The sequence below is a fragment of the Pholis gunnellus genome (assembly GCF_910591455.1).
Source record: "Pholis gunnellus genome assembly, chromosome: 6".
NCBI classification, from domain to species: domain Eukaryota; kingdom Metazoa; phylum Chordata; class Actinopteri; order Perciformes; family Pholidae; genus Pholis; species Pholis gunnellus.
In genome coordinates this window covers 5,887,986-5,905,424 of record NC_136532.1, presented here as the reverse complement: position 1 = coordinate 5,905,424, position 17,439 = coordinate 5,887,986, and the positions used below count along the sequence as shown (strand labels likewise).

At 42.9% G+C, this 17,439-nt stretch overlaps 1 protein-coding gene across 1 annotated transcript; it reads left to right on the top strand.

The window, feature by feature from the left end:
* Window positions 1-8,196: 8,196 nt before the first annotated feature.
* plat (plasminogen activator, tissue) lies at window positions 8,197-14,843 on the top strand (the record flags this gene model as incomplete). Its single annotated transcript, XM_079160751.1, has 14 exons — window positions 8,197-8,253; window positions 8,761-8,881; window positions 9,095-9,229; window positions 9,904-10,014; window positions 10,757-10,931; window positions 11,334-11,425; window positions 11,518-11,692; window positions 11,798-11,883; window positions 12,033-12,098; window positions 12,191-12,395; window positions 12,519-12,655; window positions 12,936-13,076; window positions 13,244-13,392; window positions 13,515-14,843. The coding sequence occupies 14 exons, from the start codon at window positions 8,197-8,199 to the stop codon at window positions 13,680-13,682; spliced, it is 1,818 nt and encodes a 605-aa protein (XP_079016877.1). The 3' UTR covers window positions 13,683-14,843.
* Window positions 14,844-17,439: the final 2,596 nt, after the last annotated feature.

Sequence of the window (17,439 nt, the reverse complement as noted above, 5' to 3'; positions counted from 1 at the left end):
CATGACAAAAAGAAGCAGGCACATTTTAATATTTGTCCTATAAAATCAAAAATGCATCACTGTTGATAAAATATATTCCTTGCTTCTTGTAAAAATGTAGAAGGATCTTTAACGTGTGTCTCTATGTTGCTATATGTCTGTGTCGTGGTGCACAAACTTTAGCTCGAGGGGCTGTTGTTGTTTTAACTGTTGTCCACCGTGCTTTAGTGGATCCCATGAGCATTAGGGAGTAGTTTAACTCTCTTTGTTTACAAAATGTGAAAATGAGCAAATTATATATAAACTAGAATGACCACCAACCAGTCATGTTGCAGTCCACATCCATGTCGTCATTTTATGCTCTCAGTTGTTTACTTTGTCATCATTAGCATGAATTCTTGAGTTATGGCCAAAAAATGTGTTTGGTGAGGTCACTGTGACTTTTGACCACCAAAATCGTGTCAGTTCATCCACGAGTCCAGGAGGAAGTTAATGCCAAATTTGAAGACTTCTGCTCGAGGCGTTCCTGAGACGTCGCATTCACGACAATAGGACGGACGAGAGGTCACCTTTTGACCTTTGAGCAAGTATCATTCCTGTGGAATGTTAGTTCGTAAATAAAGTGGCGTTAAAGCTTACATGTTGACGTGGTTATGGAGCCTATTGGCTGGCACTATTTTGGGAACGGACATAAAACACATGTAGGCTCAGTTTTACAACTTCTCTCTAATAGTTGGAGCAACTTAAACCATCCAGGACACCACAGTCACCCGCCTATCTGCTGTCATGACCTGACAACTTTTACTTCACGTCTTTTCGCGGTGTATCTTGTTTTGTAGTACTCGTGTCAATTTATATTACACACAAGGTCCAAATACGTTGTCTCAAATGGTTTGCTAACACTATTTTGTAAATCAGATGTTATCATTTTCTTAGTCAGGTGTACCAGATCTACTCATGTACATTTCTATGTGGATTGTGATTTTCACATCATCCAAACGAGACGTTGATGTGCTGAATGTCAAATATTCATTTCAGTATTTAACATTCTCCAACTTTGCAGTGTCATCATTGACGATCCAGCGGATGTTGTACTTGGGGGTGCACTTCAGAATTTCCAGAGAACAGCTGTGATGTTTTTTCATTTCATAACCTGTTATTCTTGGACGTACTCAGGTGAAAGGCGATAGCTCACTCTGACTCAACCCTCGAGTTTCATCTGTGTGCATTTACTCCTGTGCCTCTGACGTTAACTGTGGGTGTGCAAAACGTACGTTATCAGATTGTAAATGTTTGTAAGAAAACTTTCCTGTTTATACTGCGGGAAAAAAAACATCTTTTCCCAGTGAGGACGGTAGAGCACAACAGAGAAGTCAAAGGGAACTCATAATGAAAGAGCTTTGTTGTCTTATTTAGCTTCGTTTAGTCATGTAAACCTAGCCTGTGGAAACGGTTCAAATGTTGTCCTCAATTAGCCTCACGAGTGTTTATTTTCCACGACATTCATGTTTTTATTCCGCCAACGACAGTCATTTTTCAGCTGAACATTCTGTTGCTGGTAGCAACCGTTAATTGCACAGTTCCAGGTGTAGATACGTATATAGCCCTACTCCCCAAATTCCCTGCATCATCTCTACATACCAATTTGTGACTGTTGATGTGTGTGAACTGCTAACTAAAGCTAGCCATTAGGCCTAGCCATGAGGCTAATGTGTTAGCTAATACAGAATTCGACGTGCTTAAAGCAGTAGTTTGACATTTTTGCCAAAGATGCTTTTTTGCTTTCCTGCCGAGAGTTTGAGTAATATGAGAAGATCCATAGCACTGTCATATTTACTGGGATACTGGGATTTCACAGTGTGATATGTGATATGTGTGTGATATAGCCATTAGGCCTTTATGTGTATCCTCCTTCTGTCCCGACAGATAGAAAACTGAGAAACTCAACCAGGACAGAGTCTTGTACGTTCATTACACTTTGCTTATGAATATGACCTGTCTGAGTCCGAGGAATTGTGAAAACATTCACCCACACATTAAGACGGCAAACAAAAGTGTTTAAAACTGTGGTTTGTCAAGTTTCTGGAATGGCTTTAATTACCAATCATTGCAGCGGGCAGTAAAAAAAATAAAAAGGGATAATTGAAGTACTTTTTACATCATTCAACACAGGGGAGGAGGCTTAAAGTATATGGTCAGTTGTGTTTAATGAATTCGACAGAGAATAACTCAAAGAGATAAGACTCCTGGCTGTGTTGAAGGAACACAATGGAATGCAGAGCTTTCGACCATCTGTAATAGATATGTATTTGTGTGCATGCGTGTGTGTATTGTGTATTTGTGTACAGTTGTGTGATTTTCCTCATCAAGAAGTGGGGCTTTAATCTAACACAGATGGAAACAAAGAGGACAGGCGCCAAACCAACAACCACCGCCCATGACATCCTCAAGTATGTTCTCAGCTATTTAACGCCGAGTTAACAGACAGTAAAAACAATAAAAGAATTATCCAATGCAAATAAAATCAGTGTGGGTACTAAGAAAAGATGGAGCTATTCTTGGGAGACTAATTGTGACTGATTTCCTGAGGAAGGGGACGGGTTGGATAAAGAGGCTTGTGGTTGTAACAAATGACTCCTGGTGCCAGGTGGTTAACCTGCACAGACAGATACAGTGTCACCCACAGCCCATCACAGACTGCAGATCAGTTTTTATGTCACTGCAGTGCACTCATCAGAGTCCGTTTAAAAGCTCTGGTGGCTGTAGAGTTTGAAAAAACGACAACGCAATACATAATCAAATAGGCTGGATAATCACAATGTAGTCTGGTTTTATGAGATTACGTTCCTTATCCATAATATGCATCTGTTTTGTACTTCTTTTTTGTATATTTACATTTGTACCTGTGTGGGATCAATGACATTATCTTATCATAACAATACAAACAAATATGCTTCTCACAAATGAATGATTTCACAAATGAAATCCATAGAATATAAGAAAAACCTGATACCAAATTGACTAGTTTATTTATATTTCAATCAATTGATTTAAATATAAGACTATATTTATATATTTTTCACAGGTGTTGGTTGGTGGGCTGTTTGTCCTCTTGAGGAATAAAATATCTCTAAAAGACAATATAAATAATCCAAAACAGATTATATAAATACTGGCTGAAATATGAATTCCACTGAAGGTTTTATTTATCTTACCCTGTTAAAGACTTCCTGATAAAATAACTCAGAGTAGATCTGGTCCAGTTAATCCCCCCCCCCCCCCCCCGATGTGCACCTCCTGGGGAACTTTTGGGACGGTCCGCCCAGCTGGCTGCATCATCGTCATCCGTCCGGCCAGCCGCGCTTCCCCGCTGAACCCTCCCCCTTTCACGCACCGGCAGAACCGAAGCGCTCCGATAAAAACGGAGAAGCCAGGGGGCCACCAGTTCAGTCCAAGCCACGAGTCCTGTTGCAAAGACACCGAGGAGAGGTCAGCGATCCGGGACACTTTAAATTTGGTAAGAGCTTTTTTTTCGTATTCATTTTTTTGTTTTTACGGATCCACACGGAGCTCGTGCATCGGGCTGTTTTTCAGCTGAAAGCTCTTATTGTGTTTCATCCTGAATCGCACCATCGCAGCTTCATTATTATGTGAGGTTGTGGAGTTGATGGGATAGACTGAGTTGATGATACCTCAAACATTCTTGCATGGTTATTTGATTTGTCTCGAGGAAATAGATTAAATGCAATTAAGATATTTTAACCAGTACTCTTTTTGTTGTCGACAAGACCAATTATTATGGCTGGATAATATTCTATAATAATGTATAAAGCATTATAGTTGAAACTCAGACAGTTCTCCCACTTTATCTAATGCTAAATAGTGGAAATCAGATAATACAAATACAGTGGGGAATATTAAACATCAGTGCTTCCACGCTGTGTAGAGTATAGGCTATACCTGCAACTCAGTGTAATTACGCTTTTCTCACCCGGACATCAGTAGCTCTCTCTCTCTCTCTCTCTCTCTCTCTCTCTCTCTCTCTCTCTCTCTCTCTCCATCCACATCCACCTGTTCCACCCGCTGCGGGAATTACCTCACCGCTTCACACACTCGCTCGTCACTCTTCGGAAAGCAAAAAGTTTGCTTTACAACACAAAATGTTACAAATGTTACAGGAACGCGGTGATTTTGTGCCCCGCTGTTGAACTCAGTGTGTGTGTGTGTGTGTGTGTGTTTGTGTGTTATAAAGGAACATATTGTGATTCATCTCAGTTAATGTCTGTGTGTATGTGTGTGTGTGTGTATTTGTGTACTACTCCAAAGCCAAAACCTGCACATCACTACCATGCAGACTCTTATCAGGCTAATGAGAGCCCCCCCCCCCAGGAATCCGTCAGCGCTATACTCTCCATCACACTGATACTCTCGTGCTGGTCGGTATGTTGAGAGAAAGTAGAGTTTGTATTTTCATTATCTGCTTTTCTCGGCAGTGTGGTCGGCTGTGTTTGTGTGACTCACAGGATCAGACGCTGTCGTTAAGCGCAGGTCGGAGGGAGGATAATATCAGACTGTGGGAACAACACTGAGCTGCAACTATAAGCCAAGTTTCACTCGAACCAAAAAAGAAAAAGACCCTCTTTCACTTCTCCATTATTCCTTCTGAACGGCATCTTTCATCTGGCCTCAATACCGGTTCTGAATCCCATCAATGCCTCCTTCTGTGTCTCCTCTCTGCAGTCCTGGGAGCTGGGGTGACTCAGGACTACTCACCGTCTTTCTGCTGACTTCTTAGATTTCATCTCCTCTTTTTTGTCCTTGTCTCTCTCGCAATCCTTTCATCTCCTTCCATGTTGCTGTCATGTAGGCCTACTAAAGTTCTACGGTCAACTGCTCTCTCTACCTCTCCTACCTTTGTGAGTCTGTGTTTTCTGTCCGATAAGGAGTTCAAGGCTTCGTGTTGCGCACAGAGGGAAGCTTTAAGGGCAACAATGCGGCCCTCTGTTCGTGGGGACTTTTTTTTACGGAGACGGATCGCAGCTGGTTGACCGAAGTTTGGCTGAAAACCCCCCCTGAGTAAAATAATGCATAATTCCTGCTAAGCAGCTTACAGACAAGACATTGCATGCCACAACGCATTACCGGCAACACGCAAACCTCTTAACTGAAGGAACCACACCTAAACTGATGCTATTGTGCTGGTTGGATGCAAGTTCGGGGAATCCCAGCGGGTTTAAAGGCGCGTTGAGAAGTTCAGATTTGCAGCCGCCGCCAACCTGTTTTGAAAAGATTTTCGAGCTCTCAAGGAAGTATTGTGAGGAAACGAACTTCAGCCCTCAAAGGAAATAAGACTGTAAAAGAGCTACAATGCTCACTGTGAAGGCATTTCCTCTGCCAGTCCGGGTGCCAGCACACTAAGAACTTTAAGAAGCGTCAGTGTTTTTGACATTTTGCATGGAAGAGCGACAGGAAACGAAAAAAAACCTCAGCGATGCTTTAAAGTGTGCAGGGAACCATGACTTGAACTTCACAGGCAGACGCAACTATGCGTGGCAGCGCGCCGTTCTCACCGTTCTCACCGTTCTCACTGTTCTCACCGTTCTCACCGTCATCGACTTTTTTTTTTTCGGGCCTTGTCACTGAAAGACTAGAATGTCTCACCTCTGACCTTCACGGCCTCAGCAAGCCATCATCATCATTACACATCCTCGCCAATGGTGCCGTTAAGATTGTCGGTCATCGCTTAAAGACCGGTTTCCGGTTTCCTTGAATAGACTAATAGGAAATGAATGGTGTCGGCGTGAAACATTAACTTTCAGCCTTTATGGACATGAAACAAATCCTGTGAGCTGCACGCGTTTCGCTCTAATGAAGTGGTGCGTCTTCTAAACTGCAGCGGTAAAGCTACTGTTGACTCACAGTCTGGCTGCTGCTTACTCCAAAAGATGTTTAAATTTCTTCCATTGAAATTGGACCCGCTAGGGACCCACTCTCTCCTCGGGCTGCATACATGTTTCAACTATTAACTGACAAACGCTTTAACCCCATCAGTGCCAGCGGGACAGGCCTCATTCTTTTGGTTAATCCAGGCAGTCATAATGCTTAGTGACATAGTTTGACTTGAGTAAAACCTTAATTATTTTGAGTTAAATGGTTGTTGCTGCACCGGACCAACACCCACAGATCAACACTGCTCTCTAATGAGTCATCATATTTGACATTTTCAATTGTAATGAACAGAACTTCAACATCAATTATTTCCTCATTTTCAAATATCTTCACTTCCCTGAAAAAGACCACATGCAATACGTCAAATGGTGAAGCTAGTAGGAGATTATAAATCAGATAACTGCAAATAACACACACAAAAAATATGTTTTGCCCAGCGATTCCAAGAGCTGATCACCTCTAAGAAGTTAGTTCCACTTTCCACTACATACATTAAAAGAGAGGCCACAGTTGAATTAGACATCGTCATGTTTATATTGTGTGTTCACATGCATTAAACGTTGTAAGACTGACCACAAAAAACAAAAGCTAAAACTCGGACTAATTGCATTGTGGGATTGTAAGAGGAGCTATGTTGATGGCTCCCAAACAGGGCCTCTGCTCCTCAGATACCGCAGACTTGAACAGAAGGGTGGGGTGTATCTCCATATCTGATGGGTGCATGTTGGCGTGTGCTTTTTGTGCGTATGTTGATTTGTTCGCACGTTTCCGAACTACACGGGGCCCCGCGCTCGCAGGGTTTTAGCAGGAAACATGTGTTTTTAGCTGACAGGGCCGGCGAGAGGGGGCTGAGCAGCTGCACAAAGGAAACAAAACTGGTGCGTTGTTGTCGTCCTGCCAGTGAGGCTCGGTCAGGGGGGGGGCGTATAAAAGCGCAGGACAACTGGGTTTTTTATTTGTGTGAGGTGAGGACTGCTTTCAAGGGACCCATCCTCTTAATGGTGAGTGTGCGAAAGCGTGTGTGTGTGTGTGTGTGTTTTACAAGTCAAATCCTGAGTGGGAGCTTTTTTGCTCCATTGAACAATGAGAAGTCAATCTCTGTGTGTATGAGGTTAACGATTAGCTCCACGTTCCTGAACACTTTGTGGATGTGTGTGTGTGTGTGTGGTTGCCAGCGTGGCTGTTTTACTGATATATCAAAACACAGCCCTGTTTTCTATTAGGAGACTCAACCACAGGAGGTGAGTCAGTGGAGAACCAGCCCACGTAGATGCATGTATGCACATGGTTGCTGCTGTACGTCTGGGTCTTTGCATGCCAGTGTCTGTCGAAGAAGTCTCTGATGGTCAACTTTTTATTTTAATATTGAGGTCATCTCTGCTTTCAGCCCTCATTGTGTGCAACTTTCTTTTTTCTTCTCGGCCTCATTTTCTCCTCTACTCCCTCTCCTTCTTTGGCGACTGCACGTTTACTCACACTTGACTTGGGAGCGACAGGCGCTCATCTCCGTACCTCTTTTCTTGACTCCTTTAAAAGCAAAGAAGAGGAACAGTTTTCTTCTCAGACTTCCTTATCCAGGAGTAGAAAAGGGAAATATAAGTTTCGTTACTCTTTCTCGCTCGGGGCTTTCCCTTCTGTTTTCCTCCTTTTTAAAAGTCCTGAGTCACTTAATCGTCCCACAGCTGCTGCTTTGCTCTGTTAGAGAAGGAATGCTGTCAGTAGGGTGCAGAAACTCTCTGCTGTGTAAGCGTGCTGTGTTCCAGATTATGTTGTTTGAAGTCTCATGTTAGCTTACAGTGAAGATGACCTGCTTTCTGATGATTCCCAGTGGGGAAGTTATAGATTTATTATCATAATGAAAGGGACATTAATTGTCAAAATAGTGTTCCTATCAGACTGGACGGGTTGTGAAAACTTCCTGTCTTAGTCAAAAAGTCAACACTACTTCAAGAACCTAGAAATGACCTTTCCCACCCTTTCCTCTCCAGTGGTCTCCTCAAGCCTATAGGGGTGGAGAAAGGAAGGTGACCAGTGTCTTTCCTGCAATTGTTGGCTCAGCATTAAAACAAAGGAGAAATGACAAAGGATTCAGATGCACACATACGCAACAATAAAATCCAGACTCAGTCACACAGCACGCACATCTTCTCTAGTGCTTACATATTGCCCACCTTAACCGCATTAGCTGGTAAAATCTTCCGTGATTCAGTTGTTTCTAATATGTATTTATATTCTACCTCCAGCAAACTGAAGACCACTTGAGAAGCCATGACCAGAACACTGATATTGCTCCTGTCTGCTCTGTGCTGCTGCCTAGCGGACAATGTAAGTCCTACATCCTCGTCATTTCAGCCCATTAACTACAACCCCTACACGTGTGTGGTTTACAATCCACGTGAGCAAAAAGTTTTGATATTTTTTTGTTGCATGGCTTGGTTTGGAAATGCAGCCTTGGCGCTGCGCCCAAAGTTTAGAGACTTAAGGCTGCGCTGTCGAACAACATTTTAAATGCAAAAACAACTTTAAGAAATTTTCAACCAAATATATATGTGTTTTTTAATATTAACTTGATTTTGAAACAGTATAGCTCACAAACTCGCTGTTGTCCTGCAGCCAACTCTCACATCTTGGTTATTGGAGCACTACTGTACTCTATATGCGTTAACAAGTGACGTCTGAATAAAAGTTCAAAGCTGCTCGTGAAGCAAGATTCACGTTTCTGCAAGTGCATTTCTTTGTTTTCATTGGCTGCCTGGGTTGGAAAACCAATGCCGTGCAACCAGTTCCCATTTTACTGCTGCCCTGTTTAACAGCATCTCTTCTCCGTTGCAGGTGCAGCTGCTCCGCACTAAGAGAGGGACTCGTTTTTACAGAGGTGAGCCCGACAGGCAGCCAGCCAGACGGACGCTTTTGATTATTCATATCAAGAAGTCTCCACCCTCTGACACCTCCCGTGAGCCCCATCACACTCCTGTTTGTCTTTCCTATTAACACCACCACCACCACCACCACCATCCTCAGATTCTATAATTCACGTGTTTGTGTTCCTCACCATTAATGCACCTCTTTGTGTTTGTAACCGCTTTTACATGTGACAATGATTTCCATTTGTTGTGTCTTCCTGTTTGGTCGGCCGTATGTATACTCACTGTTTGTGTCTTCTCAGTGCATTGTGTGGACGGTGAGACGTCAGCGGTGCGTAGTTTTGGGGACACTTGGCTGCGATGGAGGGGACAGCGTGTGGAGTATTGCCGTTGTGCGTTAAGAGGACGAGAGCGTTGTCATATTGTGCCCGTCATCAGTGAGTGTGAATTTGTCTCTTTCTAATCAGACTTTTTTGTTGTTAATTTGTCTGTCAGTCTGCTTGCCGCCCTTACTGACCTCTCTGTCTTTCATCATAACGTCACGTTACCTCTAACCCCCTAGTTATTCCAGTGCGTCCAAATGAAGAGCCGTTGGGTTTCCTGTGTTTTTCGAGTGGGTGTAGTTTAGTCTGAGATTGTTTGAAATACTCTTGCCAGACGAGCCCTAGTGCGCACTTTCACCCCCATTGACGAATTCTGTGAAGCGCGATCGCTCCGGCCTCAGACTAATTACAACCACATTTTTTTGTAGCTGGCCAAGCTCCACCGTCTGTGAGCTCATACCACTGGGAGCGAGTGGGGTGCTGTTATTCTGAACTCCAGACTTTAGGAAATGTTGAAATAATAAATGAAATGGGGATGGCATGAAACCAGTTCTGCTCTAGAAAGAAACCCATTGGCGTGACGCAGTGTTTTTAAAAGCGAAGCATTGGAGATGGTTGAGAGTCGGGGTGAACCACGCACACAAACCTTTCTGCATAAGTGTGACACACAAGGCCGAACCCGCAAATCTCTGTATCAATCATATATGTGATTATATAATTAGTGTTGTGTTCTGAAAAACTGGATGACGTTTGACTGACTAACCCGGCTCTCTGTCTGCCCCTCCCAGACTGCTACGTGTCTCAGTGCTACAACGGAGGAACCTGTAAGGAGGCCGTGTACTCTTCGGACTACATTTGCCAGTGTCCCCCAGGCTTCAGTGGGAGTCAGTGTGAGATCAGTAAGTGCTCAACAAACTCTTCAATCTACGGGGCAATTAAGCTGCTTCGATCAAGGTTGATCGATCAAACATGTTTCGCTTAATGTAAGAGGAAATCCAGTCCACTCCAGTCCAAATCCCCAAACATTTAATTTACAAATTCTAGTTTGGGGTTCAAAATGTATTCAATTTGCACGTCTTACTTCAAAGCCCCAACAAACCCAGTCATTTCCATGTCCGGTGACACAACACTGATCAAAATGTTCTACGTACTCGTCAATGACTCTAGATAAGGTCGCAGTCTGACCGTGTGACTCACACAGTAGGTGTCACGGGCCTGTGGTCTGTAGCAAAGAATCATAAACCATGGAAAGACATTCTGGGATATGAATGTTTTTGTTTCTGCGGGTGACCCCACCCTCTCAGTGGGATCATTATGCAAACCCCACTGGTCACAGCCAAGAGATTTCAGCCCAAGAGTAACGAGTTACGATTGGCCCGACTCAATAACTGATGGCATTTACGATCATCATAGTTCATGTTTGGTCATTGTTTAAAACCACTAATTGGGAAGAAAATACTATATAAACGGCATTAAGACACACGTGAGTTCAATGTCTTATAAGAAATAACAATTTGTCAAATATTTTCCAGATCCAATAAACATGCTTTCTTGGGTCACACTAAATAAATTGGTCTCAGTCTCACATATAAATGAGTGACATTATATCCAGTTTAACTCTTCTGTCTTTTTCCCCAACAGACTCCAATGAGAAATGCGTTGTGGGGCAGGGTGACGGGTACCGCGGCACATGGAGCAGCAGCCATTCGGGAGCGGAGTGCATCAACTGGAACTCTACGTCTCTGAGGGGAAAGAGGTTCACCGCCAGGAAAGCGGACGCCAGCAGTCTTGGACTGGGCAATCACAACTTCTGCAGGTATCTTGTGACCACTTTGATCTGTTTAGTGCCGGAGTATCATCCAAAACATACCGGTCAAATATTATTAACCCTGGAGAAATGATGCATTTGCCACTGTATCCATCAAGTTAAAGTCATGTATTGATCAGTTTGTGGCATTATAGCCGTCTTTGAATGGCACAAACTAATAGACCGTCTTTGTAACGGAACTGTTTACTAGAAGAATGACTCACAGGCGAGGCAGATAGAAACAAAGTGTACTGGTCCATAGAGGCAGAGGACAGCGACAGGTAGGAAACAGGTAGTCCAAGTGGATAGACGATCTGAGTTTAGGACATGCCGTTTCACTTCATTTCATTTACGTGAACCATGAACATGCTTGCTCATTGTCCACGTCTTTCTTCCCCCTCTTGCTCCCAGGAACCCCGACAACGACAGCACTCCTTGGTGTTACGTCTATAAAGGCACTCAGATCGTCTGGGAGTTCTGCTCCATGCCCAAATGTCCAGAAGGTACATCTTTACAAAATAGCCAAGCTGAAATAGTACTGATCAAACCATTGAATTGCTTAAACACTTGGTTTCTCTGCTTGTTTTGGGGTTAGACGAGTCCCAAAAATGTGTGCAGGGCTCCGGTCAGTCATACCGAGGCACGACATCTGTCACGAAGAGCGGCTCTCGCTGCCTCCCGTGGGACTCTCCCGCTGTCAAGCACAAGCTCAACAACGCTTGGCGATCTGACGCGTTGGAGCAGGGGCTGGGCAGCCACAGCTTCTGCAGGTAGACCCGCCTGCACCATTGTTCATTGTTATAGGTTCCCCTTGCATACGGAGAGATCGGAATAACTCAGGTTGCCATTGCTTTTCGTCTTTCTTTATCGAATAGGAATCCAGACGGTGACGCAGGTCCGTGGTGTCACATCTATAAGAACATGAAGCTGACCTGGGAGCTGTGTGACATACCTACATGCTGTGAGTTCCTTTATTCATTTTGCAGCAAAGTTAAAACATGGAAGTGAGATTATCAAGACTGACGCGAGAAGTTAATTTAGTTTAGCAACTAAAATCCTCTGTGCATCAATGTGCTGTCAGACTTACCTGCGAATAATCATCTTTTTTAGCGAGACGTCCATCCGTCATCAGCACTCTCGTCCCACGTGCCCCCACCACTAACAACAATAACGGAGGTAGGAAATCATTCCATTCCTTCTGATGTGTTCAGTGTGCGGTAATCTTACGGTTATTTAACCATCATCCTGCAAATCGTTCCGGTCTGTAGCAACATGTGGCCAGCGCTTGGACAACACGCTGAATCGCCCGGCGTTCCGCATGTTTGGGGGCAGACAGAGCGACATCACGGAGCAGCCGTGGCAGGCGGCCATTAACGTTTACCAGGCCCGTCACAGAAAACACTTTCACCGATGCGGAGGAGTCCTCATTAACTCCTGTTGGGTCCTGTCTGCTGCACACTGCTTCGAGGACAAGTAGGAATGACGCACACACACACACACACACACACACACACACACACACACACAAATACATGACTCAACATGTTTGCCATGCAACATACAAACGTATTCATTGTCTCCTTTTTTTTTTTTCAGCGATAAAGCAGAAAAATTGGAAGTGATTTTGGGAAGAACTTTCCGGAAGCAGAATTCCAGCAGCGAGCAGATTTTCAAGGTCGAGAAGTACTGGAATCACGAGAAATTCGACCACGAAACATTTGATAATGACATTGGTGAGTAAATATTTTAAGAGACAATGATTTCATTGTTATTTTTTGCGCATAATGATTACTGTTGATACTGAAAACAGCATTTTGAAGCAGAGTTTTGTCATGCTATGATGACGATAATTGACCGAGACACTTTAGTTACCATGTCCTCCCCCAGCAGTGATGATATGGAACCTTAGGTGGGCAGCGAATGCTTGTTAAAACACTGAAATCATCCCTCAGTCGTCCCTCATTTTCCCAGTGCATTACCCTGACTTTTCCTCTGGTCACTTTCCACTTGCAGCTCTCTTGAAGCTAAAGACGGATATTGGCATCTGTGCTGTAAACTCTCCAGAGGTTCTTCCTGCGTGTCTGCCTGAACGTGGGCTGGTTCTGCCCGACTGGACCGAGTGTGAGATCTCAGGCTACGGAAAAGACTCCGAATGTAAGCAAACATCTGGCACTCTTTAATTCCGCATGGGTACTGTTGTGGCGAATGCGTCTCCCTCTCTTGGCTGTACAGCAGAGGGCGGTGTAAGCTTTTCCACCAAACCTTTAACTGATTTGGTTTTTTGGGGATAGGAGACCCTAATTTGAACACTCTCTCCACAGTTGCTGCAGAGTTCTCCGAGCGCGTCAAGAGAGGCTACGTCCGCCTGTGGCCCAAAGAGCGCTGCGTCCCAGATGCGCTGTCCCAACGCACAATCACATCCAACATGCTGTGCGCAGGTGACACGCGAGGCCTGGACGACGCCTGCAAGGTGAGAACGCCTCGTTTTTGCGCTTCACCTCCTCATTAAATCGATGCTGATTTACTCAATCTAATTTTCCTTTCTCTCGCTCTCGCTCTCTCTCCATTTGGCTTCTTGACGTTCACCCACAGGGAGACTCTGGTGGCCCGCTTGTCTGTCGGAACAATGACAAGATGACTCTGATGGGTGTGATCAGCTGGGGCGATGGGTGCGGGCAGAAGGATAAGCCCGGGGTCTACACCCGTGTCACCCATTACATCGACTGGATCAACAGCAAAATCAAGGCAAACCCCGTCTAAAGTAAGAGAGGCTGCAAAGACAACGTTGCTGGATGACCATAACCATAACCTCAGTGTGTAAAGCAGCAAACACAGATCTGTTGATCATTGTGAAGATTCACAAGAGAGAACCACGGGACTCTTGATTCTGTTGTTCATCTGTTGATCTCAATTCATACTGATGGGAGGTTTTAAACCAGCAGAACCACTCCAACAGAGGCGCAAGGATCTTTTCATTCGCAGTGTTCTCAAGTGTTCTGGTTCTTACTGTGTTGGATGTGACAGTACATGTGAACAAAAAAACCCCCACAGGGAGTTTGTTCTCGTTCTGGGCCATCTTGATCGCGATAATGCTTTTTTGTCTCTTCACACGAGCAGCGTTTTCGTGCCTTTTCTGAATATTTCATCCACCAAAACTGGAGGCTCGGGCAGTGAATGGGAATAGGGAATATTTGTATATTCCTCTGCCCTTACTGGCTGCTTTTGTGCTGGTTTATACAAATAAGTCACAGTTGGTAGACTTCAGGTCAGTAGCGCTTTTAATCGAAAAGCACACTCCAACTCAACACTGGCATTTACTTTGCACATCACAGTACGTCACATAGGATTTTAGGTTTTTTTAAATGTTTTGTGCAAAGATTGTGTCTTCTAGATGTGAGGTTACGTTGCCTCGATTACAAATGTTCTGCTTTTGCTCTCTGTGGGGCTTTAGGGGTTCCAGACCAAATCACAAAACGTATATCTGCTGGTTCAGATTGTGCTTGTTTCTGCCGTTTGAATTCCTTTAGCTCCCCGCTGCCTTGTAGAGGGGCTTACATTTGGACAATAAACCCGTGCCCCATTCCTTTTTCTTGCGATTTGTTTTTAAATGAGATGTCCAGAGCATTTCTCCACCAGACACCTGGGTTGAGCCCAGCATGTATATAACATGTATATTGTCTGAATATTACTTTTTATATTGCAAATGACTTAGGGCTGTTCGTTTATGTTCTACATTAAAACTGCTTGTTGACTGCAAAACCTATCTCCTTAACAAGCTCACTTTGTTCTGTGACTGGATTTTAGGTGTTTTTTTTACTAAGTTAATATTTATGTGTATTTTATTTTGTATTGGAGAAACTACTTTCGTAGTGTGTAGTTTGATAATTTATTGTCTCTGTAATTATAACCACATCTGGCAACATACTCCTTTGTCAATAAATAATATTTGGAATAAATCTTTTTATGCTCTGTGCTTTTTGACCTGTGGAATTTTATCATCTTCGATAAATTACTGATAAATTAGTTACGACATGACAGCTTTTAACTAAGGTCACTAAGGTTGAGAGGAAAAGGCCTCGTGCTCATTCCTGGATCATGACTGACGAAACTCTGCAACATGTTAGAAATGAAGTAACAATTTGGTATAAATTGAGTAATTATTATTTTTAATCTCACATTTCTGGAGCTTTTCTACATTTGTGAACCTTTACTGCAACATCCATAAATCAGAGAAGATAATTCTTACACGAGTGTGCATAGACAGTCAAGTAACATGTAACATGTAACATGTAACATGTAACATGTAACATGTAACATGTAACATGGGTCCCCCCAGATTTCAGCTTTCTCTCTTTTCTCTCTTTAGGGCTCTAAGGACCTGTGTGTCTGAGGTTGTCTCTCTATGTTTTGTAGATGACCTCATGGGCCTTTGCCTGTACCCATTACTCTTACAGAGTCATTTTTCACTCAACAGTGTTCAAAGTTAAAGGTCAAGGCTACATATTCATCCATAAAACATGGAAATTACATTTTAATGAACAATAATTACCAGAATGTAGTAAATAAATGCCCATAAAATAAAACATAGATAAAAACAACAGAAAAATACATTCCATAATAAAAAGAAAAAATGTAATATAAATTACAGTTTACGTCCTCCAAACTTTCTGGTTGTTTTGTACGTAAAATAGACCACACAGATGTATTCACCATTAACTTAGCAATGGAAAAATGATCCAGTAATGAGTAATAAGGTGCATTATTGCCAAAAAGAAAACAAATTGGGGTGGTATTAATAAAACCTACACTTGGTTGCCAATTTAAAAGGTGCACATGTCTAAAACTAATGCAGTCAAATACAACAGTGCTGCAATAAATAATCTCAACGAGTTGTAGAGGAGGAGCCAAGTTTGAATGCAAACACCAACAAACAAATGTAACATACTACACCTTTAAAGATGTAAAAAATGAATTCATTGACATCTCACATCCACAGCATTTGGTTTTGTTTTTTAAAACAGTGCTGTCTGTCTCTCTACTTGAAGACAGACAGCACTGTTATGCATTTTGACGCCTCGTAGCTAACGGTGCTAACAGTGGAAACGTGCTGAAAGAGCTAACAGTGTTACCTTAGGGTTTAGGGGGGCACCAGAGGGTGGGTGGTTCGTTACGTCTTATCAGCTGTAATGGCAGTATGAGAGCAGCCAGTGGGGCACGCTCACATGCACTAAAAAAAATGGTTACGTCAACAGAGAAGATCAGATAACACACACAGAGGGAGAGTGACTTCATTCTCTGTTCATGCAGACATTACTGCACTACATCTGTACACAGCATGTAGTTGTTTGCTGCTATATAAATGCTCTAAATGTCGTATATTGCTCCTCTAATGACTGCAATGACCGCAATATACGACATTTAGAGCTTACTTAGGGTCACTGATAGCATGTGTGTGTGTGTATCAAAAGTTAATAATTAATTTCCCCTTCTGATTGCAAATGGAATACAAATGAAATGTAGGCTAATTTACCAGTTGCAGCAAATGATGTAAAACTCAGTTGGTTATACGGCCATAAACAGTTTGCTGTAGGGACACTTGGAGCCATGTTTGAGCTGTTCAGTGGCTGCGGCTCATTTAAAGGCAGACAGTCCAGCAGCAGCAGCAGGTGAGCCTGTCTGTCTGGCACAGGTAGGAAATGCAAATGAGATCAGTTAGATCTGCTCTTTACATTCCTTTCCGTATCGCTCACTTTCATTTTTCCAAACCGTCTGCAGCCGAAACAAAGACATTTTCTGATGACTTGAGCTGAGAGACCGGACCCCAAATCATGACAATGGTGAAGTACTGTTTTGTTTTTGTCACACTTCAGTTTACGTTCTGATAACTTTGGGTGGAGTGAAAAAGGGAAGTGAGCAGGTGTTGTTGAAGGGAGTTCTCTGAGGGGGTTCTGAATACGGGAGAGACATGATGGCAGCTACACAGTTGTCATTGTGTGGGAGTGTGAAGGCAAACGGTAAAAATAACCCGGACCACTACAGGTATCAGCATTGTGCTTTACTATAGAATAAAAGGTCAACCAGGTTTGTTCGCCTTTCTTTTATGTTTGTTCTTTGCTCAACTGCTCCATAAAATTCATTTCTTAGTTAACTAAGTTGAATTTATTACATTTCACTCAAGCATGTGTCACAATTGAATCACAGTTGATACTCATGTGGGGGAAGTTTTGTCTGAATTTTAGACAAAGTACTGCCTTTATTTTCTTTAATACCTGAAATGATTTGAACTATATTCTTATTTGAAATGTAGCTACTTTTGATAAAAACATAATTCTCAGAGACTCTGTATCTGATTCTGAGAGGAGTTTGTTTATTTTAACTTTTAATGTTAGTGGTGATCTTTTTTAATAGTTTTTATTCTTAGGTCTCGTGCAAATGTTCCCACATTTCTCAGGGGGTCACAGAAAAAACAGTCAGAATATGCCTGACTAAGGCTGGGCAATATATCTATATTATATTG